A 26,047-nucleotide genomic window follows, 5' to 3' on the forward strand; every position below is an offset into this window, starting at 1 on the left:
TTTCTTGCTTGCTTACTCGGCACTCACCTCATTGTTGGCATGACTTTGGTTGCCACTATCATGCTAGAAATGTTGGGTAGGACTTTATACTTAATCCTCATTCTTAGTTGGAAGTCTCCTTATGGGGAGGTACCAGCAAGCTACCATCGGCAGAATGACCTGGGATCCACTGAATCACTGTTAGTGTTGAGCAAAGCCAGATCTTCAGATATCCATGCACTCACTGACTTGACCAATGTTTGTCCAATTACACGAGTATTATATATGCCTTAGTTTTTTTGGAGAGTATTAAGTGTATTCCATTTTCAACTAAACACAGTGTATTAACTCAGACAGTAAAGGTGCATCTAAGGTGAAGCAGAACCATCTTCCCATTTTCCGGGCAAGTGTCACCCTGGCCATTCCCAACATTTCTATGACTCCTGCCCTGGAAGACATACAGCAGACACTGAACAAAGCTGTGGAATGTATCATCAGTGTCCCCAAGGGGGTTAGACAGTGGAGCAGCGAGCTGTTGTCAAAGGTTGGTAGAGTGTGAACTACTGATTCATTTGGAAGTTGCTGTTTTTAAAGATGGGGCCAAGTTGAAGAGCATCCTTTTTTCCATTCCAGAGAAAGATGCGTGAAAGAAAGATGGCTGCTGTGCAGAGCAATGAAGACAGTGATTCTGACGCTGAGGTGGAGGAAAGTGAACTCCAAGGTAAGTATGCTTTAGAGGTTTTAAAGATGGAAAGCCCCTCCCTCCCTCCCTCCCTCCCTCCCTCCCTCCCTCCCTCCCTCCCTCCCTCCCTCCCTCCCTCCTTCCCTCCCTCCCTCCCTCCCTCCGTCCCTCCATCCTTCCCTGCTTCTCTTTCTCTCTGTCTCTGTCTCTGTCTCTGTCTCTGTCTCTGTCTCTCTGTCTCTCTCTCTGTCTCTCTCTCTCTCTCTCTCACACACACACACAACACATGCACGCATGCTCATGGAGGCCAGAAGATGGGGCTGGAGTTGGGAGCCACCTGATACAGTGCTGGGAACTGACCTGGGGTCCTTTGTAAGAAGAACAAACACTCTCGATTGTTAACCCACGCTCCCAACTTTTAAAACATAGTCATTGCAAGCCATGTTTTATAGAGACCTCTAGTTATCTCCTGCGCCATATGTAGTTTTCAAATCATGTTCGATAAGAGTATCAATCTCTGAGCCCATTTTGGGTTTAAAAACGTTAAGATCCACATACTGATCTGTCAGTGTCACATTATCTCCTGCTTCTGTTGCATCTGTTATAACTGCTGGTGCATCGCTGATGTTTGGTCTGATCTATTAATGGCTGAAGACAAGAAATGCATTTAATTTCACACTTTACTGAGAAACTGGTTTTCCTCACGATCCGTATTTCCTGGCACGTTACAGATACTTTGACCTATTAGTAATTCTGTTTTGTTAACACATCCTGCTTGCTGCTGTGCATCCTGCGGCCTTCATTTGTAGTCTGTAGAATTGGGGAGCATAAGACATCCGAGTTGCTAATGATATCAGATGTCATCTTCAGTCCTCGCACTCCCTTCCAGTCAGCGCTGCGGTTAGCAGACGGTTTAATTTTGCTGGTGACGCTCTCCGCTGAGATGATAAAATGACTATGAGGAAGAAACTGAAGCCAGTACTTCTTTGAAATAGCCCTAATGAGGAAGGTAGAAAGAGTCGAAAATACTTCCCTGTAACTGACTTATTCATTTATTTTTAGCTTAAGCTAAAATGCACTATCTGGAGCTGGACAGATGGCTCCCCAGCTAGGAATAGATACTGCTCACGCTACAGACCTGAGTCTGGTTCCCAGCATCCCTTTCTAGTGGTTCACAACTGCTTGCACCTCCAGCTTCAGGGTATCGGACACCCCGTTCTGGCTTCTGTGGGCACCTTCACTTATGTGCATATGTATGATCCTCCTCCCCCACAACACATACATACAACCAAACCATGGATTAAACCTAAAACAGCACTGATACTATGGAATCAGCTTCAATCTAATCTGGAAACATTGCTTTAGCCCCTAGAATCATTTAAAATTCAGAGTCTTCTCCTAAGAATGTGTTCAATCATGAGCCACAGCCAGAGAAGAAAAAAAAAGTACTGAGATCATGACCAAAGAACTGAAGCAACAGACTGCAGCCTGGCTGCCTTTAACTGTGAAGTTTAGAAGGTTTATTTCCTGTGTGTGTGTGTGTGTGTGTGTGTGTGTGTGTTGTTGTTGTTTCGTATGGTTTGAGTATCATCATTGTATAATTTTAGCACATCATTTTATTTTCTCAGGACGAACCCCTGCACCACTGAGCATCCCTTTTGCTTTCCATTTTTTTCTTAGCCCATGGAAGCCACTGATCTATGTTCCATCCCTAGCAGTTGATCAAGCTATGTGTGGGGTCCTGTGACTGCTTTTCCTCATCTGTCATGGTACTTCCGTTTTCATCAATGTGTAGCATGTAACATTTATGCTACATTTTCCCTATCGTAGTGCCGTAGATGGGACCCCAGGCCCTGCACATGCCAGGCAAGGGTCCTGCTAGGGGCTTCATTCTCAGACTTGTTTGTTTGAGAGAAGAACATGTGTAGCTTAGGCTGGCCTTGAACTTGTCAGATCAGGATACTCTTGAGCTCAAGATTCCCACTCCTACCTCCTGAGCGCTAGGATGGCGGGGCAAATAATATACACTTCTTTTTATCAGTGAATTGTATTTCACAGTGCAGATCACCTGCATTTTGTTTATGCTTTGGTAAGTTAGTGCACAATTCGATTGTCTCTCTTTTGCTCTATCATGAAGAATTCTGGCACACATGTAGCGGTGCTTCTGTTTATTGTGCACGCGCTCATGTGCACGCACACATTTGTTTGCTTACATGCATACGTGCACGTGTGGAGGTCAGAAGCTGATGGTGGGTGTTTTCCTCAATTGCAGTGCATCTTGTGCTTTGAGACAGGATCTTTCACTGATCCTGGGAATCATCAACTGACTATGCTCCCTGGCTAGAATGCTCCAGGGATCTGCCTGCCACTCAACCTTTAGAATACATTTACATTACAGATTCGTTCTCAGTTTCTCATTGACATCTTTTGGAGAATCAGAGTTATTAAGTTCCACTTAGCTGTATTTTCATCGTGTGTCCAAGAAACAGTTGCTTGGCCTAAGGCTGAGGGGCTTTGTACCCTTTTAAAGTTGTGTAGCATTTGTATTTCAGTCCACGATTCACTGTCAGTGACGTTGCAGTTCATTAGTTTCAATGTGGGTGTATACTTGTACCACCACTGTTAAGCTAAGAAATCATTTACGCTCTAATTGAATCTTCTTGAGATCTGGGTTGAAACTCGCTTAGATACGAGTGTAAATCCACACGTTTATTTCTGGACTTCTGGTTTTGTTCTGTTAATCTCAGGCCTTGCTTGTTCTATTGTGACATTGTCTTCACTGCTATAGCTTTGTCATAAGCTCTCAAAAATTATTTACTTATAATTTCCCAATTTCATACACCTATATCGTTCTTTGTTCAAATATCTGTCTCCTTTTTAAAAAATATATTTATTTTATGTTTGAGTGCACTGTAGCTCTCTTCAGACACACCAGAAGAGGGCATCAGATCCCATTATGGATGGTTGTCAGCCATCATGTGGTTGCTGGGATTTGAACCCAGGACCTCTGGAAGAGCAGTCAGTGCTCTTAACTGCTGGGCCATCTCTCCAGCCCCATTCTGTTTCATTCTTTCTCATTCCACTCCCATTAAACCCTTTCTTCTTCCAAAGAAAGAACTTTCTTTCTTCTTTCCTTTCCATGCCATTCTTTTCTGTGTGACTCATGGCATACAGTCGAGGCAGTCTGTGTGAGCATGAGTGGCCAGGCTCACTTGCTTGAGTGACAGCAGGGCCGCAGGAGTAAGGAATATAAGCTCCACTGCCTCCCCACTCTATCGCGGACTCCTCTGGGAAGTCAGGAAGTGGGAGTCCTGTACCATTTTATTATTTTCCCAAACTCGAGTAAAATATGCTGGATCCATCATGTTTCTGTAAGATTTTAAGACCAGCTTGTTAGTTTCTATGAAAAAAAAAACAGTTGAAACATTTAAATGGGATATGCTGAATCTGTACATCAATATGTGGCATATTTCAATTTAAAAGGATTTAAATTGCACAAAGCCATGCCACTGATCACACACAGGATGATGCCTATGTGAACTCACAGAGACGATGGCAGTGCATGCAAGGCCTGCACAGGTCCATGCCAGACACGGTCATAGCACTGAGACAACAGAGTGGACGGTGTCCCATACCCTAACCAAGAAGCTATTTGTAATTGATGACCTGCCAGGAAAGGGAAAATCAGTTTCCTCCAACGGAGTCTCAGTTCAGGGCAGGCCTCATGCCAGGGAGTTGACCAGCAGGAAATGAATACTGTGTGTGAGTGTGTGTGTGTGTGTATGTGTGTGTGTGGTGTGTGTCATATGTATGTGAGTGTGTGTGTATGTGTGTGTGAGTGTGTGTGAGGGTTTGTGGTATGTTGTGGTGTGGTGTGTGTATGAGTGTGTGTGAGTATGTGTGTGTAAGTGTGGTGTGTGTGAGTGTGTGGTGTGTGTAAATGTGTGTGAGGGTTTGTGGTGTGTGTGAGTGTGTATGTGTGTGTGTGAGTGTGGTGTGTGTGTCAGTGTGTGTGTGCAATTTTTCTCTTACTTTGGCATATTTTGTCTTATTGGGCTTTTGCTTAGTTGTTTAGATTCTGAGTTTTTTTTTAAAGAGAGAAAGAACATAAAGTTTGGTGGGTAATGGGAGGAGGGAAGGATCTGGACTACATTGAGGAGGGAGGAAAGCATGTATAATTAATAAAAATTTAATAATTAAAATATATTAAAATTAATTGATAAAAAAGAGAAACTCTTGAGGTTGAAGTACAATGAAATTCAGAATAGGAAAAAGGAAATCGGAGTGCTGAATCACAACATTAAAAACAAACAAACAAACAAACAAAAAACAAACAAAAAAAGAAAAAGAAAAAACAAAACAAAATCAGAGAACATAACAAAATACAAGAAAACAAAAAGCTAGCTAAGCAGCAGAAGAATGTTACGGACGAGCGCTGACCTCCCTGGGCGAATTCTGTAACAATTCATATTGTTTGCAGCATCAGCTGCAGTAGTGTCTGGCTGTTTAGAGGTCAGCTAAGAGCATATGGAGATCTCCCTTACAGATTTGAGCCCAGAAGTCCCACCCTTTGCTTAGGGACTCTGTTTAGGAGAGAAGGAACAGCACCCAAGCTTTACATAATGATTATGATGGCCTCAGTGTTAGGGAGAGTTGAAGACTGGGCATTTCCCCCTCCTTCCTTGGCATGCTCACAGCTCTAGGTTTGTGCATGTGCGTGCGTGCGTGCGTGCGTGCGTGCGTGCGTGTGTGTGTGTGTGTGTGTGTGTGTGTGTGTGTGTGTGGACTTTGGATGTTCCAGAGCCAGAGCCTTTGAGAGTCTTCTGTGTCATGGTCACTGCTGGTGCCTTTCTTTCTAGATCCCAAACTAACCACAATGGCCCCGATTTTCACCTCAAACTAACTTTATCAGTCTTAGATACTGATAAAGTTAAGTGACTGGGGTGATTGTGTAAATTTCTTTCTTTTCTTTGGACAAAATACTGCGTGGCTGAAGCTTTCCCTTGTTCCAGTCAGTGAGGTCCTGACTCAGGCTAGACAAAGATCAGTTCTTTGGACCCAGTTCATGCAGGGAGCTTCCAGCTACGACAGTCAGTAACAATTCTTCAGACCTTGCCAAGGAGACCCAAACTTCGCTCGCCCCATCATGGAATGCTGGGCTACAGGTTTTCATAGCGGTGAGATGTAAGACTGTGCTTGTTTCAGGCTGTCACACAGCCGGAGAGGAAGCAGAAAACTGAGAGCCGCAGAACGTGCTATCGACCCAGGATTCCTTCTTGAAGGAACGCTCTTTGGATGGCTGCACACCTTGATTAATTTTATTAGTTCCAGAACAGTTAAGGTTGTCAATGCCCTCTACCCTTCTCATTGCTTTTATGCAGATCTTATGTGTCTTTATCATTATAGAAACCTTCACTTTTTTTTTCAAAATATGTTCTGTTGTTTTTCAAAATATGACTGTTGATATTAACATTTATGTTTTTCTTTTCCTCTTTGACTTTAGAAACACTGGAGTTAGCATCTGTAAACTTGCCCATTCCCGTGCAAACCCAGAATTATTATAAGAATATTTCTGACAACAAAGAGATTGTGAAATTAGTCTCTGTGCTCAGCACGGTCATCAGCTCCACCAAGAAGGTATGTGTGTCTCAGGCCCTGGGCTGCCTGGCATGCTTGTGCACATGCCCCATCATAAGCTCACCCTGCGCGCAGCCTGATTTCACCCCTGATAGTGTCCCCTGAGCAGTGAGAGGCATCTTGTCTGTGTACACTGAATGCCTGTTCACTGAAGACCCAGTCCCTGTTGGTCTCTTGGTTAATATCTCTATCCTCATTTGATCCCATAAATGAATCTATTGTCTTTCCTGAGAGACACAGCCAGAATACAGCAAATACAGAGGCGAATGCCAGCAGCAAACCACTGAACTGAGAATAGGACCCCCATTGGAGGAATCAGAGAAAGGACTGAAAGAGCTTGAAGGGGCTCGAGACCCCATATGAACAACAATGCCAAGCAACCAGAGCTTCCAGGGACTAAGCCACTACCTAAAGACTATACATGGTCTGACCCTGGACTCTGACCTCATAGGTAGCAATGAATATCCTAGTAAGAGCACCAGTGGAAGGGGAAGCCCTGGGTCCTGCCAAGACTGAACCCCCAGTTGTTGGGGAGGGTGGTAATGGGGGGAGGATGGGGAGGGGAACACCCATAGAGAAGGGGAGTGGGAGGGGTTAGTGGGATGTTGGCTTGGAAACCGGGAAAAGGAATAACACTCGAAATGTAAATAAGAAATACCCAAGTTAATAAAGATGAAAAAAAAAAGAATTTCATGAAGAATAAAAAAAAAATCTGTTCTGTTCAAACCCACAATTCAGACCAAGGGAACAATTCCCCAGCTCTCTTTCAAAGAGTAAAACAGGATAATATGCAGTCTCTCTCTCTCTCTCTCTCTCTCTCTCTCTCTCTCTCTCTCTCTCTCTCTCTCTTTCTCTCTCTCTGTTTCTATGGGAACACTTAACTGTATGTGCACATGTAGAGGTCAGAGGTTGCTGCAACTTCCTTTATTGCTTCCCACCTTATTTTTGAGAGAGGGGGTTTCTCACTGAATCAGAGGCTCACCTCCCTCTGCTCCCACTTTGGCATGGGTTGACTGGCTGGCTCGATTTTCCTTGTACTACACACCTGTGGCTAGGATTATGGAGGTGCTTCTGCACCAGGCTTTCTGCAATGCTGGGCATGCAAATTCAGGACTCCAGGCTTACACAGCAGGCACGGGCACTCTCCCCACTGAGTCATCTCACTCAGAGTTTCTGAGTTCTCATACTAGGAATTACCTCCTGGCCAGTAGATGACATACTTTCACTTTCTTATATGTGGGTAGGCAGATCTACAAATCATCAGAGGAAAAAATATATATGGAATTCAGATAAAATGGAGTATTAAATAATTACTACCATCGACACAAACTCATACTGGCTGTCCATAAAGCCGATTTAGTTTTTTTTCCACCCTGCTTCCTCAACCCCACTTCAATTTTCCTTTTGTATTCAGACAAATTTGCCCTTATAGGTAAAAAGACTTAAGATACTGAAATCAGTTTTTTAATGGCTATGCTGCATACATTTAATTATTTTTCATTAATTAATCAATTAATTAATTAATTAACTTTACATCATGATCACAGCTTCTCCCTTCTGTCCTCCCAGTCCCTAACTCTCCCCTTACTCTTCCCCTCCCTCACCCATTTCTCCTCAGAGATGGGGAGGCCTCCAGTGGGTATCACCTGCCTTGGCATATCAAGTTGCAGTAGGACTAGGTGCCATCTTCTTCTATTGAGGCCAGACAAGGCAGCTCAGTTAGGGGAAAGGGATCCAAAGGCAGGCAACAGAGTCAGAGGCAGCCACTGCTCCTGCTGTTAGGGTTCCCACATGGAGACCAAGTTACACATCTGTTACATAGGTGTGGGGCTCCTAGGTCTGTCCCATGATGCTCTCTGCTTGGCAGTTCAGTCTCTGTGAGCCTCTATGGTTCCAGGTTAATGATTCTGTAGGTTTTCTTATGCTGTCCTTTACTTCTCTGGCTTTTTCAATACTTCCTCCCCCTCTTCCACAAGATTCTCAAGCTCCACTTAATGTTTGGCTGTGGGTTTTTGCATCTGTTTCCATTGGTTGCTGGGTGGAGCCTCTCAGAAGACAGTTGTGCTAGGTTCCCTGTCTGCAAGAATAGTATCATCGAAATGTATATAAGAAATACTCAAGTTAATAAAAAAAAAGAATAGTATCATATCATTAATAGTGTCAACAGTGGGCTCCCTCTGATGGCATGGGTCTCAAATTGGGCTAACACTGGTTGATCATTCCCTCAATTTCTGCTCCCTCTTTATCCTTTTGGCAGGAAAAATTGTGGGAGTAAGGTTTTGTGGTTGGGTTGGAGTCCTTATCTGTTGGAAGTCTTCCCTGGTTACATAGCTGTTTCAGGTTCCATATTGTCTATTGCTAGGTGTTTTAGTTAGGATCACACTCATAGATTCCTGGGAGTTTCCCTTGTCCTGGGTTGCTAGCTCGTCCCAGGAATGCCCCCTTCCACCTTTTCCAATGCTGTCTCCTAGTTCTCTCTCCTCACACACTTGATCCCTCCTGTTCCCTTCCCCAGTCTTTCTCCCACCCAGTTCTCTCCCTCCATCAATTTCCAATGTCTATTTTATTTTCCCATTCTCTGTGAGATTTAAGCATCTTCCCTTGAGCCCTCCTTGTTACTTAGCTTCTTTGTGGATTGTAGCATGGTTATTCTTTACTTTATGGTTAATATCCACTTATAAGTGAGTGCATGCCTTGTTTGTCTTTCTGTGTCTGGGTTACTTCACTCAGGATTATATTTTCTAGGTCCATTCATTTGTCTGAAAATTTTATGAGGTTGTTGTCAATAGCTGAGTAATATTCCATTTTCTTTATCCATTCTTCAGTTGAGGGACATCTAGGTTGTTTCTAATTTCTAGCTATTTAGAATAAAGTTGCTCTGAACATAGTTAAGCAAGTGTCCTTGTGGCACGGTAGAACGTCTTTTGGGTATATGCTCAGGAGTGGTATGGCTGGGTCTTGAGGTAGATTTATTCTCAGTTTTCTGAGAGACCATCAAATTTATTTCCAAAGTGGTTGTACAAGTTTGCACACCCAGTAGCAATGGAGAAGTGTTCCCCTTGTTCCACATTCTCTCTAGCATGAGCTGTCAGTTGAGTTTTTGATCTTAGTCATTGTGATGGGCTTAAGATGAAGCCTCAGAGTCATTTTGATTTGCAATTTCCTGATGACAAAGGATGTTGAACTTTTCTTAAGTGCTTCCAAGCCATTGGAGAGCCCTCTGTCAAGAATTCTCTAATTAGCTCTATAACCCATTTTTAACTGGGTTGTTTGGTTTGTTGATGTCTAATTTCTTGAGTTCTTTATGTATTTTGGATATCAACCCTTTGATGGATGGAAGGTTAATGAAGATCCCAATCTGAATGCTGCTGCTTTATCCTGTTGACCTTGTTCTTTGCTTTCTAGAAGATCTTCAGTTTCATGAGGTCCCATTTATTAACTTGTTGATCTTAATGCCTGTTCTATTGGTGTTCTGTTCAGGAAGCTGTCTCCTGTACGCACACATTTATTAAAACCAGTTAATTCTTAGGTGCTTCTCAGTGTTGAATGAGTAGTTGTTTAGTAAGAGCATGTTTTCTGAGGCTGTTTTTGTTTTTTTTTTCCGGAGCTGGGGACCGAACCCAGGGCCTTGCGCTTCCTAGGTAAGCGCTCTACCACTGAGCTAAATCCCCAGCCCCTGAGGCTGTTTTTAATAGAATAAGCTACATTTGTTTGACTGTACCAGAAAAGCTGCTGTTGCTATTATTAGATGAAAAAAAAAGTCATTAGGTTGTGCTTAATGTATTCCCCAGGGAACAAGTCTTTGCATTTATTCACATTTGATCTTTTGCTCTTGCATTTTGAAGATCCTGTGTTCAGCTCCCCTCTAGGGACTGCGTTCACATATTCAACAATTATTTATCTACTGCTTAGTTTATCAGGTGCTGTATTATAGGAGAGGGGGAAAAAGTAGGCTATGAAAGTAAACAATTAGATATATTTTCAGATGCCTCTGTAATTCTAGTGAACACAGCCAGCACTTGTGTTAGTTACTGCTCTAGGCTGTGAGAAGGTGACTTACAACAGAACCATAAGAAAGGATGGGTTTACCTCTCTCATAGTTTGAGAGCACAGTCTATCATGGCAGAGAAGGCATGGTAGCCATAGCATGAGGCTGCTTGTCATCACAGTGAATCTGCAGTCAGGAGGCTTCGAGAGATGAATGCAGGTGCTCAACTTATTTTCTCCTTCCTCCATTTTAATTCAATCCAGGACTCCCAATCCATAGTATAGTTATGCCGTCATTCAGGGTGGTTTTCTCTCCCCAGTTAAACTTCTCAGACATCCTCACAGACCTGTCCAAAAATGTGTCTTTTAGGGTGGGTCCTAAATCCAATTGAGTTGACTATAAAAACTAATTGCCACAAAGTAAAGCCCAGTGCTTTCTCTGAACATAATTATTCACTATTGTGGAAATCTAAGGATGAGGCACAATAGTTTTAATGACCTGGAGCTAGCAACAAAAAACTAATGTTGGTATTTCTTAATTTGTGGTATTAACTATAGGAAAGAAATATACAGATCTCAGTAGTGATCTTTAATGTAGTAGTGAGTCTAACCAGTGAGGACCCTTGGAGGAGACTTGAGGAGAGAAAGAAGAACCCACAGGATTCTTCTTCTACATTTCCTGATGGCTCAACCTTACTTGTTCTTTTTAGCTTACGGTCAACCTATAACAGATATTCCTGTTCCCAATGGCCAACAAGAACTTTCTTTCCTTCTAGTTTCTATACAGTTCTTCTTCTCCCTTTAGACTAGTGATGACAAGATGCTAGCCCCCACTTATTGCTAATGTCATTGGTATAGCTCATTTCTATGGCTTTTCTATTTCATTCCACATAACTAACTAATCGTAGTTAGAGCTCCGTGGTAACCATCAAATGAGCCAATCTTCAGTTGCATCAGCATGCCATTTCAGACTCTTCCTTTTCTACACACATCTATAATTTCTATTCCAGGAAGTTATCACATCCATGGACCGCTTCAAATGCTACAATCACATTTGGCAGAAGGAGAAAGAAGATACCATTATGACCTTTATTGCACAAAACCCTTTGCTTTCTGAGTTTGAGTCCAGGATTCTTTATTTCCAAAGCCTGGAGCAGGAAATTAATGCAGAGCCTGAATACATCTGTGTGGGTTCCATTGCTCTATACACAGGTTGGTAATTGTCTCTCAGACAGTCATGTAAATCCAGCAGCATTACTCTGTCTCTTTACCTAGATTATAGTTCCAGGGAATTCTAGCTTTCTTCAGGATTGATTTCTTTTCAAAGTTTAAAAGCAATTTGAAGATTTGTTTTTAGTTCTCATGTGCATAATTATTAATTCTGGTCTATCTTAACACTTTGCTGGTTAACTTGAAAATAAAGGGTAGTTTAGAGAAAGGGGAGGGGTCTGTTGTAGTTAGAATTAGGACTTAGCTGTTCTAAGTAACAATACCAAACACTTGAAGCTTATCCTATACATTCATAGGTATATATATATTGTGTGTGTACTTCAAAATGTTATTCAAACTGTAAAAAAAAATAAGATTTATATGATGCATGAGTTTTAATGATTAAGCAAGTTTGTGTGTGTGTGTGTGCCTGTGTGTGTGTGTGTGCCTGTGTGTGTGTGTGTGTGCCTGTGTGTGTAGTATTGTCTTTGTGGTGTGTCCATGTGCACACATGGACATCAGAGGACATCAGGTATCCTACGATACTGATCTCCATTTTATTCCCTTGAGATAGGATTTCTCTCTGAACCTTAAGCTTGACAAGTTTCAGCTCTGTTAAGGGCTCATCAAATGCTCTCATTAATTGAACTGTATCCCCTGCTTGGAAACCATTTTCAAATTCTATTTTACGTATTTCTAAACTCATAGTATTCACTACTCGTGAAGAACCCAATGTGGCATTTTACATTGGTTCAAGGTTCCCAGCTGACCTGTGGGTGTTTTGCTTTTACAGCTGATTTGAAGTTTTCTCTGACTGCAGAGACGAAGGCCTGGATGATGGTTCTAGGCCGTCACTGCAACAGAAAGTACAGGAGTGAGATGGAAAACATTTTCACAGTTGTTGAAGAATTCCAGAAGAAACTGAATCGGCCAATTAAAGACTTGGATGATATTCGGATTGCAATGGCAGCCCTGAAAGAAATCAGGGAGCAGCAGATCTCCACTGACTTCCAAGTGGGACCAATCGAGGTAGATGGGCAGCTTGTCTGTCACAGAAACATTTTCACCCCTTGGATGCCATTAGGAGGAGTATTAACGGGTCTGTGTCGGAACAACAAATGGGCATTAAAGCTAAAAGCAGCGATTTCAGCACTGAGGCTGCCCTTTGTGGGGGAACGTTTTAACTCCAATTCTTCTAATGTCTCCCCTCTCAAAATGATATTCTCTTTATGTATGTATGTACATATATATATATATATATGCTTATAATCTGCTAAGTCCATGTAGTGTTTTTTATTTATGAGCCCTTGAGATTGGATAACCTGTCATATTAATCTTTTTCGTTCAAATGTTTTGCATTCTAAGAGCAAAGACTTGACTCAAAGTTTGGTTGGAAAAGACTTTCTTGTACCTGACTGTCATTCTTTTTTATTATTTTTAAATTTATTCTTCTCTCATATATTACATTCAACTGCAGCTTCCCCTTCCTCCTCTTCTCCCAGCCCCTACCCCACTCCTTTTCTATTTTCAGAGAAGTGCAGACTTCCTGGGGACATCAACCAAACATGACATATCAAGTTGCAACAATGCTAGGCATCTCCCCTTATATTAAGGCTGAATGAAGTAACATATATAAATGATATCACACACACATATGTATATACATACACACATTCGTATATGTATATATACATACATATATACACACATATATATACATATATATATATATATATATATGTATATATGAGGAAAAGGGTCACAGAAGCAGGCAAAAGAGTCAGAAACAGCCCTGCTCCTACTGAACAAAGTAAACTAAAATTTAATTAAAATGGTGTCTTATTTTGTTACCCTAACTTTAGAAGTTAAGTTTTATGTTTTCTCCTTCACTTGATATAATTTTATAGTGTTGAAATACAATTTTGGAACCTAGTAAAAATATCTTTTGTGTCACGTTTTACAGTTTTGAAAGTGCATTTACAATGATGTTTTTAGACATTTCCAGACATTCTGCGAGATAGCCAGAGTCTCTTCATTTCACAGATGAGAGAACTGGATCTGACTGGCTCCCTTGTTCACTTAAGTTCTTAAAGTTCACGAGGAGAATAATTAGAGCCCGTAGGGTAGTCTCTCTATCATGCCGGTCCCCATTCTCGGCTCCAGTCTGTGACTGCATCAGGATTTACACATCTGACTGCCAGAAATTCACTTTTCCTTCTTGTCCGTAGGAATCCTATGCCCTCCTTAACAAGTATGGGCTTCTGGTAGCCAAGGAAGAGATGGACAAAGTGGACACTCTGCGCTATGCTTGGGAGAAGCTGCTGGCCCGCGCCAGTGATGTGCAGAATGAGTTAGGGGCTCTGCAGCCCAGTTTCCGGAAAGAGCTGATCAGCACAGTGGAGGTGTTCCTCCAAGACTGCCAGCAGTTTTACCTGGACTATGATTTGGTAGGCCTCTGCCTTTCTCTCCTTGAGAATTTAGGGGAGAACGCACGGGATTCACAAAGTGTACCTGTTTAAAAACTGCATGTTAAGTCCCATAAAATTTCATAGGAAGAGTAATCTTACATGAATGAACATATTTCTCTTTTTGAATTCGTCCCCTTAAGGGTTAATTCAGAATGTAATTTTATTATGCAGTGAGGATCAAAGAGTTCTGAAGTTGTTGCTTTGCTTCCTAGGCTATAGTATGGCCCTAGATCAAACTAAAATAAGAGCCAGAATGGTTTCAAAGTTTGCACAGAATAATACTACTTAAATACAAACACGATTCCCCCTTCTGTAGCACACATTAATTCTTCAAGCTCTGGGCCTCTGTGGGTGCTGACCTTCATACTGCAGACATGCATGGTGTGGTAGACAAGTCAAATGGAGCCTCGCTCCTCCGGTACCTGTGTTTTACTCATGTATATGGGTTTTAGCGCAAGAAGTGTGGCGTACATGTGCTGTGTGATGAGATTCATTTCTGACCAACTATAGCATGCAAGAGAGAGGAAGTTGTAAGTATGGGGTCAGTTTTGAATCTATTAGGTGGTGGCATTTCAAACGTCAAAGCTCACAAAGGCAGGAGTCCATGCATTCAGTTCCTGCCCAAGGAAACATAAAAGCAACTTATTATTTATTTGAGGTGTCATAATTCAGGAATACTGAACCGGACTGAGTAGGTTATGTTTCATTTTCCAGGTAGCCATTATAGTGGTAGAATCTGCAAGCTAATTATAATAGTGTTTACTTCAAAAGCAAAACTGTAAGCTTTCCCCAGAATGACCACTGATCCTTCCTTGCTGGTATCATCTAGGAGGTAACCAGTAAATGGTTAAAACCTTTTAAGATTTCTTCCCTTCTGGAAACTGTGGTATGTCCTCTGATTTTTAGTCTAGAGACATCATCCCAAATGGATTACATTCACAGTTCTCTTAGGAAATCAAGAATAAACAATAATCACAATAGCACACACATCATCCTATCATGTATACATCATGCATAGAAACTTTGATATCTCAGTATGTTGATCTCATGAAAATTTGTGTATGGATGCTTCACTTTGTCTCATGTTTTGTGTTTAATCTGTGTCAGAATGGTCCAATGGTAAGTGGACTGAAGCCCCAGGAAGCCAGCGACAGGCTTATTATATTCCAGGTAAACCTTTTCATTTCTACAGACTTCCTAAGCAGTGAATGCACACATAAAGGGTAAAAATTCTATTGTATGACTGAGAATGCACTTAAATTTAAGACTATAATTTGCTGGTTGTTACAATTAGAAATATTTTCAGATAAATATACTCACTACTGTACTTACATGTGCTCCCCACCCCCCACCCCCACTTGCACAATCTTGCTTATTTATAAGCCAATGTGTTAGCTCATGTGTAAGTCATTCTGATGGTTATGGTCACTTATGCTTTTTGTCAGAATCAATTTGATAACATATATCGTAAATATATCACCTACACCGGAGGAGAGGAACTTTTTGGTTTGCCAGTTACACAGTATCCTCAGCTTCTCGAGATAAAGAAGCAGCTAAATCTTCTGCAGAAAATATACAGCCTGTACAACAATGTCATAGAGACTGTGAACAGCTATCAAGATACCCTTTGGTCCGAAGTGAATATTGAAAAAATCAACAGTGAACTCTTAGAATTCCAAAATAGGTAAGAAAGCAAAATGGTTTGCATTCCCAGAGATTTTGAATTCTTGATTTAACATCCATGGCATTGTGGTGGGGTGCGGTGTGGGAGGGTGAGGCGGCTTTTTCTGTGTCTGGAAGATGGGAACCAGTGTTCACGTCAGTGTCTTCCTCTCTCATTACCCATCTTTCTGTGAGACAGGAGTTCTCACTGCACATGAAGCTCACTGGTTGGCTATGACTGACCAATGAGTCTCTGATCTTCCTGTCTCTGCCTTCCCAGGTCTGGGATTGCAGACTATTGGTCACCGTGAGCAGCTTTTTATGTGGGTGTTGGGGATTTGAACTCAGGACCTCATGCTTGCAAGCACTTTCCTTCTGAGCCATCTTCAAAGCTAGTCAAGTGTGATAGTGGCCATTTCTGTAGTTGGAAGAAAGATAATTTTGTTTGTATTACACTTAAAATTATTTGAATTTTATATTAGGTGGTTTCCTGAAATAAAACCGTGGGCCACATTTTTTCTAGCATTTTTAAATAGCTGAGCCCAGGGAAAATTGAAGGTTGTGTGTGAGTCAACAACTATGCTGTGCTGTGTTTGGAGTGCTCTCAATTTCATGTTCACAAAATTGAAATGAATTAAAAGATGCTTCTCACCCGTTAAAGATAATACCTCTATTTAGGCAAGTGTCAAAAAAGATTGAAAAAAAATCTCTGATTTAGAAAAAGATTTTTTCATAAAATAATTATCTTAATAAACATCAGTTATGAAATTTCAAAATGAGACCATGTTTGAGGAGATAATTGTAGATGGGAATGTCTGGGCTTTGGATAATTCAACTGTCTTCCCCATTGGTTTCCCTCACAGGTGTCGGAAGCTGCCCCGGGCCCTGAAGGATTGGCAGGCCTTTCTGGACATGAAGAAGACCATTGATGACTTTAGCGAGTGTTGCCCACTGCTGGAGTACATGGCTAGTAACGCCATGGTAGAGAGGCACTGGCAGAGGATAACCACTCTCACTGGGCACAGTCTGGATGTGGGCAATGAAACCTTTAAGTTACGAAATATCATGGAGGTTCCTCTTTTGAAATACAAAGAGGAAATTGAGGTATCGTTGATAGGGAGTAGAACCATACTTTCTCGTCTTCTATCCATCAACCCCTCATTTACTGAATGTTACTATGTGAAAAGGTCTATGTTGGAAATACAGAGAGGTATTCTTGTTTTTTTTTAATTTATATAATGAATGTAATCATTCATACAAATGAAGGTATTGCTCTAAGCTGTACCAAATTGCCCTCAAAGGAAAGTATGCTGCATGCCCCAGGCAAGCCTGTGACAAAGGACTTGTCTTATCTGGGTTCAAGTCTGTCTGGGTGAAAGGAATGTAGTTGTATTCTGGAGATGAGAGAGGTTCCGAAAGTGCAAATAAGACTATTCCAGGCAGAAAGTACATCATTTATGAAGCATGTAGGAAGAACCAGAGAATGGCTCTGTGGCAATCTGGTATGGATGAGGAGATAAAAGAACTGTTAAGGCCAGAGAAGTGGAGTGTGTGTTGAGCATGCCATTGGTTTTCATTTCCAGGGTAATGTGGAGTCACCTGGGGGATGTGTCTTCATTGGGAATGAGATAGCACTGCATTTTATAGAGATCAACTTGATAGTTGGTTGCAGAAAGATGATGATAAGAAGAGAATGATGGGAAAACCTACTTAGGGATTGTGATAGGGAAGAGAGAATGATTTGTTGATAGAGAGTAGAGGTCATGAGGCTGAAAAGTTAAGAAAAGATCTATGAGATTTTTAGGGAGTAAAATTGGAGAGAATTTGTTGGAGGAGCATGATGGGAAATATGGGAAATATGGTAGTAAGGGTAGGACAACAAAGAACTCTAGCTTTCTTTCTCAGTGCTCTGCTCGGATCACAGAGACCAACAATAAATGTTGTAAGAAATCAGATTGGGTGATAGGTGCAAAGATCAAGCTTGAACGTGGGCAGGGTCATGAGTTGAGCTTATGGTTTGTTGAAACATCCACACAGTTACACGAGGAGGCAAATATATGTGGGTTCTGCCTGGAGATATAAAGGCTACTGAATACCTGGACAGAGATGAAGTCACCCAGAAAATGAACACTGTGAGAAGAAATGGGGTAAAGACGGTTCAGCCAGGGGTCCAGGAGAAGACGCTGTGATGGAACCTGTGGCTGGAGAGCAGGAAGAGCTCAGATTTCCACTGATTCTCTCCTCTCACAGTGCACCTATTGACCTGAGAGGGAAGTCAGGACAGTGAATCTTTTTTTTTTTTTTTTGGAGCTGGGGACCGAACCCAGGGCCTTCTTGCGCTTGCTAGGCAAGCGCTCTACCACTGAGCCAAATCCCCAACCTCAACAGTGAATCTTAAGCCTGTCATTATATTGTAAAATGCAAAATGATACTGAATCTTTTTTGTTACTTCTTTTACTGACATTGATGGAAAATTTTAGAAATTAAGGCTCTATTTAGACATGCCTTTATCGTCCTGTCCCTCTATTTGTATTTATTCAGACATTGAGTTTGATATTCTCAAACACAGAATCTTTAAATGTCTATGAAGTGAGTAAGAGGAGCTCTCGTGGACTTAGACTACCAATAAGACATAACTTTCCTGGGATGACTGAGAGCTTATTCTGTTCATAGGACATTTGCATCAGTGCAGTGAAGGAGAGAGACATTGAGCAAAAGCTGAAGCAAGTGATCAATGAGTGGGACAACAAAACGTTAACATTCAGCAGCTTTAAGACCCGTGGAGAACTCCTCCTGAGAGGAGACAGTACCTCAGAAGTCATTGCCAGCATGGAGGACAGCTTGATGCTATTGGGCTCTCTCCTGAGCAATAGGTAGGAGAACCATTTCCCTCATTCTTGAGATCTATTGTGGCAGTAGTTTTATGGCATCATTCTCTGTTTGTTGGATGTGTCTGAGGCATCAGTCGACAGAATGACACCTGCAGGTAGCCCCTTGGATTGCTTTGAGCATGCCATCTTCGCTGCTGACACACATCCCTGCAGAGCTGACAGGGCATCAAGTTGCAGATTCTAGTTGGCGATGCTACTCTGAGTTGTAGAGTTATCTGGCTTGACAAACCTTTTGCTCTCACACTAATGTTCTAGAAGCTCTTAGCCGGGTGCAAACTTTACTGAAGATCAAGAGAGCATGAGAAGTGGTGCAGGCAGAAACCAGCGATACCTGTGTTTGACCATTGGGTTGTAGCTGCAGTCCAATCCCATGTTGACACAAAGGCCATGGACTCATACTTCCTAACGAACTTACTTCTCCATACTCTTCCTCAAGTAATTTATTGTACACCGGAATCTCAATGATATGATGAGTGGGTATCAGTGAGATATGAATGTATTGTGTGAAGTTTAAAACTTCACCCCAGGGGCTGGAGAGATGGCTCAGTGGTTAAGAGCACTGACTGCTCTTCCAGAGGTCCTGAGTTCAATTCCCAGCAACCACATGTGTAATGGGATCAGATGCCCTCTTCTGGTGCGTCTGAAAACAGCAACAGTGTACTCATGTACATAACATAAATAAACGCTTCTTAAAAAAAAGCAAAAAAAAAAAAAACCCAAAAAACCCCAAAAACTTCACCCCATGTGTATGTTTAATAATAATTTTTTGAGATAGGATATTATTATGTAGTCTAGGATGGCCTTGAAGTCATGATGCTCCTTGCTCTGCTTCCTGAACACTGGGATTTCAGGTGTTCACCATCTATAAATAAATATTTTAAATATAGGAAATACTATATATTTAACATTGTTTAAATTAAATCCCGTTATTTTCATTTATTTGCCACGTCTGAGTAAATGATACAGGCTATAGAATTTAGTCTTTACACCTTTGGTAGTGTTGAGATTGGACTGTTCAGCACTTGGTAAGTTTCTAAGAAACTTGGACACTGTACAATGTAACTGGAGAGAGCGATGGTTAGGTTATTTGATGGACAGCACACCTCGAGAGATAGGAAAAGCATAAATATCAAGTACAATAATTTGTATTAGAGATGCAGGAGGTCTTTGCTGCTGCTGCTGCTGCTGCTGTTGTTGTTTTTTAACCAGTGATATCTACCCAACCTTACAGAGTCATGTGAGAAACATTTATTCAATTACGTGTTTATTGACTGGTTGTTATAAGCCTTTTATATCGTGGATTCAGCAATAGTATAAAGTTTAATATATATGTATGCACACATAGGAATGGCTGGGCCAACAGAGGGTAGAAGATTAAGAAGAGACATGGGAGAAGCAGGCTAATGAGAGCCCAGATATTATGATAGCTGAAACTTATATTAGTTATTCAGTCTCCACTGATGATCTTAGGAGTGCCACCAGTGAACAAGAGCTCACACCGCCTGTGAAATAGACACAGAAACTCAGCAGAGAGAATGTTATCATCCTGGATATTGAATTTCCTGGAATCTGGGTGTCCTTGTCTCATACCTGATTTCTTCTTTAGATTATCTGTCTCTTGTTGCTACCCATGCTTTGGATACAAGTTGTAAAAACCCAACTGAAAGCATTCAGCAGGATCCTGTTTCTATTGCTAACACGGCAGCATTGTAAATGTTAAAAAATACAAGTTAAACACTGTCTTCTTTTTTTAAACAACACAATCAAAATAAGTGTTTCTTATTTTAGGTACAACATGCCATTCAAAGCCCAGATTCAAAACTGGGTTCAATGCCTTTCCAACTCAACAGACATCATTGAGAACTGGATGACCGTTCAAAACTTGTGGATTTATCTAGAAGCTGTCTTCGTGGGAGGAGACATTGCCAAGCAGCTTCCCAAGGTTCTCAAAGTTTTTTTTTTTTATGATTTCATCAGGTTATTCAGTTTGAGGAACATCTAAGAACTGAGAACTCCTTAATCTTCATTGAACCTTTGATTCTGGCAACTTAGCTTTCTTTTCTGCTGCTATTATTTTTCAAAGGAAGTGGGGACTTATGGGAAAGACAGGTTACAGGGTGTAAATGTTGTGAGCCTGTGATGTCTGATAGGAAACTGAGGATCAAAAACCCCAGAGCATGAATTTCTGTGTCATTGTGTGAGACTTCAGATAATTTGGAGGTGGAGTTTGGAACAGTGTATTTATGGGATAGTTATCTTGACAATAGTAGGATAATTTGTTCTTTTACTACTGACATTTAAAAAGAATGCACACTACAGAATATATCCAATTATATCTGTGCTGTAAAATTGAGGGTAGGAAATCTGCAGGAAAAGGCTGTCTCTCTGAGATGTTGAGTGTATTTTTCTCACAAAATTGTAATTACCTTACTATGCACATGTTGGATGTATTTTAAGATTTTAAAAGACATTTTAAACTAAATTTAAAAAAAAATTCTTATTTAACTGCTTTGATTTGCCTGTACGGTTAGGACATTTAACCTTGTTTTTACATTGCAGAAGCATGACTAAGTCTACTGTTAACATAAAGGTCTTGCACTTTCTTCTTGGTTATTTCAGTGAACTGCAGTAGGTAGATCTGTTAACCATTTGTAAGGCAGAACATTTATCTATGGTAAATGCTAAAACTATATGCTAAAAATTTAAATGATCGTTTGTGCATTTTTTGGTTTTTCCTTTTCACATGCCATTGGAAAGATTAATGTACAATATTTGAGCGTTAAAGTGACATTTCTTTCTCTGTTGTTTGTGAGTCTAAGATTATTAGTGGCATAAAGGAAGTGTTAAGGAAGAAAAGGAAGAACAATTATTTCAACAATCCCAAAACCATGTAACATTTTCCAGTTTCTCCTGAAAAAAAAAAGTCTGTTTTTTTGCAATGTTATATTAGAAATAATTTTGTGTGGTTATTTTTAAAATAATTGTATGAATTCTTTGAGGATTTTTTGAGAATTCATACATTGTGTGTTGATCTCATTGATCAGCACTCTTCCCCTAACTCCTCCCAGATCTGCTGCCCCACTCTGCGCACAACTTTTGTCTCATTATTTTTGTCTCTTTCCAAATAACTCACTGAGTCCTATCTTTGCTGTCTGTTACTCCTGGGTGTGGAGCCATTCAGGGGTGTGTGGTGACCTGTCAGAAACAACACCTCTAAAGAAACCTCACTCTCCCTCCCTCAGAAGCCATCAACTTGTTCATAGCTCCTTATTAGGGTGGCGGTTTCATGGCCCCCCATACTATAATGTTGTCTTTTGCAGGCGACAATAACTGCTATGAGTTAGTAGATGCTCTGGTCCGGTCATGCTCAGAAGACACAGTTTCATCCTAGGCTTTCAACCCCCAGTTCTTCATAGTCCTTATGAAATGCTTCCTGTGCCTGCGGGGAAGGGCTGTGATGTAGATGTTCCCTCTGTGGCTGGGTTCTCCATTGACACTTTGTCTCTGCACTCATTCGGCTGGCTATGAGTTTCTGCATGGGTGCTTTTATTTTTAAATCCATTGTATTTACTTTCTAAACATGCAAGCAATCTAATCCCCTGCAGAACTCTTGAAAATAGTAAGTTCGCTCTACTTAGAGATTACCTATGAGAACAACTGGCAGTTGTCTTTCTTCCCAAGTTGTTCAGGTATAGATCTTTAGTTTTGCATTCAGTTTCTGTTTTACTTACCATAGTGGAAATGTCAGGGTTGAGCTATGAATTCTTATTCAAAAAGGGAGATGATATAATGAGAAAGACTGTGTGGACCTCAGACATACACAGCTTAGATGTCTATCCTGGTTGGAATGGTGGACTCAGCTGGAGTCACATAAGATGCTTCATCATTGAGACAGATCCTAGAGTTGTCCAATGTGTTATTTCTACAGGAAGCCAAGCGCTTTTCCAATATAGATAAGTCTTGGGTGAAGATCATGACGCGGGCACATGAGATACCAAATGTGGTTCAGTGTTGTGTTGGCGATGAGACCATGGGGCAGCTGTTGCCACACTTACTGGACCAGCTGGAAATCTGCCAGAAGTCACTCACAGGGTGAGTTCAGTGGTTCTATTAACGCTCTCAGGACCTTGGAGAGAAAGGGAACAGAAAGAGTAGGTGACTAGGTGATAAAAACTACATTTGTGCTGTTTGCCTAAGAGTGGCTTGGCACATAAAACTTGCACAGATGAGGTCTGTCATTTGGAGCCTCATATGTACCATGAATCCTGTTGTTGGACAAAGGATTTGAGGTATTTCCTTAAGGGGGTCAGATCTTGTAAACATTCCTGTATAGTACCCATTTTGAAGATTATTGTACCTCCTTTCTGATGATTTTCTTGTTTATCTTCTTCTATATCTATAGATACAGAACTGAAATATTCCATTATATCCATCAAATATAAAATGGTATATACAGATAAGCAGTCAAGATTATAGAGATATGAGTTTACGCAGTAGTATCCACCAGTGCATGTGTAGGAATAGATGCACAGATAGACTGAAAATTCGAAGACTCATAAATAACATTTTCTCTTACTGGTTTTAAAATAAAATAATCTAAAGACAGGCATGATCTCTCTCTCTCTCTCTCTCACACACACACACACACACAGACACACACACAAGCACACACACACACACACACAAGCACATTCAACACAAACCAACAACAAACACTAAAAACAAAAACAACTCTCCTACTCAAACAAACAAAGCAAACATTTATACAAGTCAAACAAAAGCAATGAAATCCAAGCCAGACAACCAAGCCAGGATGCCGCCACCACCACCACCACCACCATAACAAGGAAACAGCAAACAGTGACTCTGAGAAAAACCACAAACTAGAAACATGGTGAAAGTAATTTTCTAAGTGTATATCAACACTCATGGCAGACACTTGGGGATTTAACTTGAACAATGATGTCTCCTTGGCTGACTCTGGGAGACAGATGCCCTTTTCTGATGTGCTCTGTGGCCTCATGACTGGTGACAGTCCGAACCAGCTTGTGCTGAGGCCTCCAAGGAACCAAGCCAGCCTGCTCTCACTGCCATAGGTGACAGTTAAGAATACTGGGCTTCAAGTGGAATTTTTCAATTATTTTAATGGAGTAAAGAAAAGATGAATATCAAACTTGAACAAAAACTATGGCTCCCTTATTTATCCCTGGTAACTCAAAACCAGCTTTGAGATTGCTGTTGAAATAAGAAAGCTATTAGAGTGTTAAGGTCAAATAAAAAGAGAGGATGGTACATTAGAGGGTAGCATTGAGCACCCCTCCTACAGTGTATCTTAGTCGGGTGAAAGAGGTCCTAACTAGGAGGAACGTGAAGGACCATGCATCCTTAAGTATGGCTTTCAGAGGCTCCATTGTTTCCAGGAAAATATTTGGTTTAGTTTCTTTTCTGTTTCTGTCCTTGAGTGGGTGCTTTGGGGAAGTTCTACTGTGTACCCTCTGGCCCAACACAGTGTATTTCAGCTGTGTAAGCTGGTGTGCATGTGTGTGTTCATGTATGCACACAGGCTTATGAAAGCCAGAGAACAACTTAAGCTGTATTCCTGTGGGGGCAGTTCACCTATTTCTTGACAATGTCTCTCACTGGCTATCACTCAACAAATGGGATAGGCTGGTTAGTGAGTCCCAGGGATCGATCGAGTGGTCTTTATTTTCTTATTATTGGGATTACAAGTGTAAACCATCTTTCCTGCAGGTTTTTTTTTTATTAACTTGAGAATTTCTTATATACATTTCGAGTGTTATTCCCTTTCCCGGTTTCCGGGCAAACATCCCCCTCCCCCTTCCCAACCCTTCCCCCCATTGCCGCCCTCCCCCCACCAGTCTAGTTCACTGGGGGTTCAGTCTTAGCAGGACCCAGGGCTTCCCCTTCCACTGGTGCTCTTACTAGGATATTCATTGCTACCTATGAGGTCAGAGTCCAGGGTCAGTCCATGTATAGTCTTTAGGTAGTGGCTTAGTCCCTGGAAGCTATGGTTGCTTGGCATTGTTGTACATATGGGGTCTCGAGCCCCTTCAAGATCTTCCAGTTCTTTCTCTGATTCCTTCAACGGGGGTCCTATTCTCAGTTCAGTGGTTTGCTGCTGGCGTTCGCCTCTGTATTTGCTGTATTCTGGCTGTGTCTCTCAGGAGCGATCTACATCCGGCTCCTGTCGGTCTGCACTTCTTTGCTTCATCCATCTTGTCTAATTGGGTGGCTGTATATGTATGGGCCACATGTGGGGCAGGCTCTGAATGGGTGTTCCTTCAGTCTCTGTTTTAATCTTTGCCTCTCTCTTCCCTGCCAAGGGTATTCTTGTTCCCCTTTTAAAGAAGGAGTGAAGCATTCACATTTTGATCATCCGTCTTGAGTTTCATTTGTTCTAGGCATCTAGGGTAATTCAAGCATTTGGGCTAATAGCCACTTATCAATGAGTGCATACCATGTATGTCTTTCCGTGATTGGGTTAGCTCACTCAGGATGATGTTTTCCAGTTCCAACCATTTGCCTACGAATTTCATAAAGTCGTTGTTTTTGATAGCTGAGTAATATTCCATTGTGTAGATGTACCACATTTTCTGTATCCATTCCTCTGTTGAAGGGCATCTGGGTTCTTTCCAGCTTCTGGCTATTATAAATAAGGCTGCGATGAACATAGTGGAGCACGTGTCTTTTTTATATGTTGGGGCATCTTTTGGGTATATGCCCAAGAGAGGTATAGCTGGATCCTCAGGCAGTTCAATGTCCAATTTTCTGAGGATCCTCCAGACTGATTTCCAGAATGGTTGTACCAGTTTGCAATCCCACCAACAATGGAGGAGTGTTCCTCTTTCTCCGCATCCTCGCCAGCATCTGTTGTCCCCTGAGTTTTTGATCATAGCCATTCTCACTGGTGTGAGGTGAAATCTCAGGGTTGTTTTGATTTGCATTTCCCTTATGACTAAAGATGTTGAACATTTCTTTAGGTGTTTCTCAGCCTTTTGGCACTCCTCAGCTGTGAATTCTTTGTTTAGCTCTGAACCCAATTTTTTAATAGGGTTATTTGTTTCCCTGCGGTCTAACTTCTTGAGTTCTTTGTATATTTTGGATATAAGGCCTCTATCTGTTGTAGGATTGGTAAAGATCTTTTCCCAATCTGTTGGTTGCCGTTTTGTCCTAACCACAGTGTCCTTTGCCTTACAGAAGCTTTGCAGTTTTATGAGATCCCATTTGTCGATTCTTGATCTTAAAGCATAAGCCATTGGTGTTTTGTTCAGGAAATTTTTTCCAGTGCCCATGTGTTCCAGATGCTTCCCTAGTTTTTCTTCTATTAGTTTGAGTGTGTCCGGTTTGATGTGGAGGTCCTTGATCCACTTGGACTTAAGCTTTGTACAGGGTGATAAGCATGGATCGATCTGCATTCTTCTACATGTTGACCTCCAGTTGAACCAGCACCATTTGCTGAAAATGCTATCTTTTTTCCATTGGATGGTTTTGGCTCCTTTGTCAAAAATCAA

At 41.3% G+C, this 26,047-nt stretch overlaps 1 protein-coding gene across 1 annotated transcript in view; it reads left to right on the top strand.

Annotated features, from left to right (window-relative positions):
- Dnah5 (dynein, axonemal, heavy chain 5) overlaps positions 1–26,047 on the top strand; it is a 283,019-nt gene that overhangs the window by 60,382 nt on the left and 196,590 nt on the right. The window contains 12 exon segments of the mRNA NM_001419569.1: positions 333–523; positions 613–700; positions 6,165–6,298; positions 11,296–11,497; positions 12,288–12,523; positions 13,723–13,941; positions 15,070–15,132; positions 15,408–15,646; positions 16,488–16,728; positions 18,298–18,497; positions 20,304–20,457; positions 22,444–22,607. Of these exon segments, the coding sequence (NP_001406498.1) occupies positions 333–523; positions 613–700; positions 6,165–6,298; positions 11,296–11,497; positions 12,288–12,523; positions 13,723–13,941; positions 15,070–15,132; positions 15,408–15,646; positions 16,488–16,728; positions 18,298–18,497; positions 20,304–20,457; positions 22,444–22,607 (2,131 nt within the window).

The sequence above is a fragment of the Rattus norvegicus genome, chromosome 2, assembly GCF_021556685.1.
Source record: "Rattus norvegicus strain SHRSP/BbbUtx chromosome 2, alternate assembly SHRSP_T2T, whole genome shotgun sequence".
NCBI lineage: Eukaryota > Metazoa > Chordata > Mammalia > Rodentia > Muridae > Rattus > Rattus norvegicus.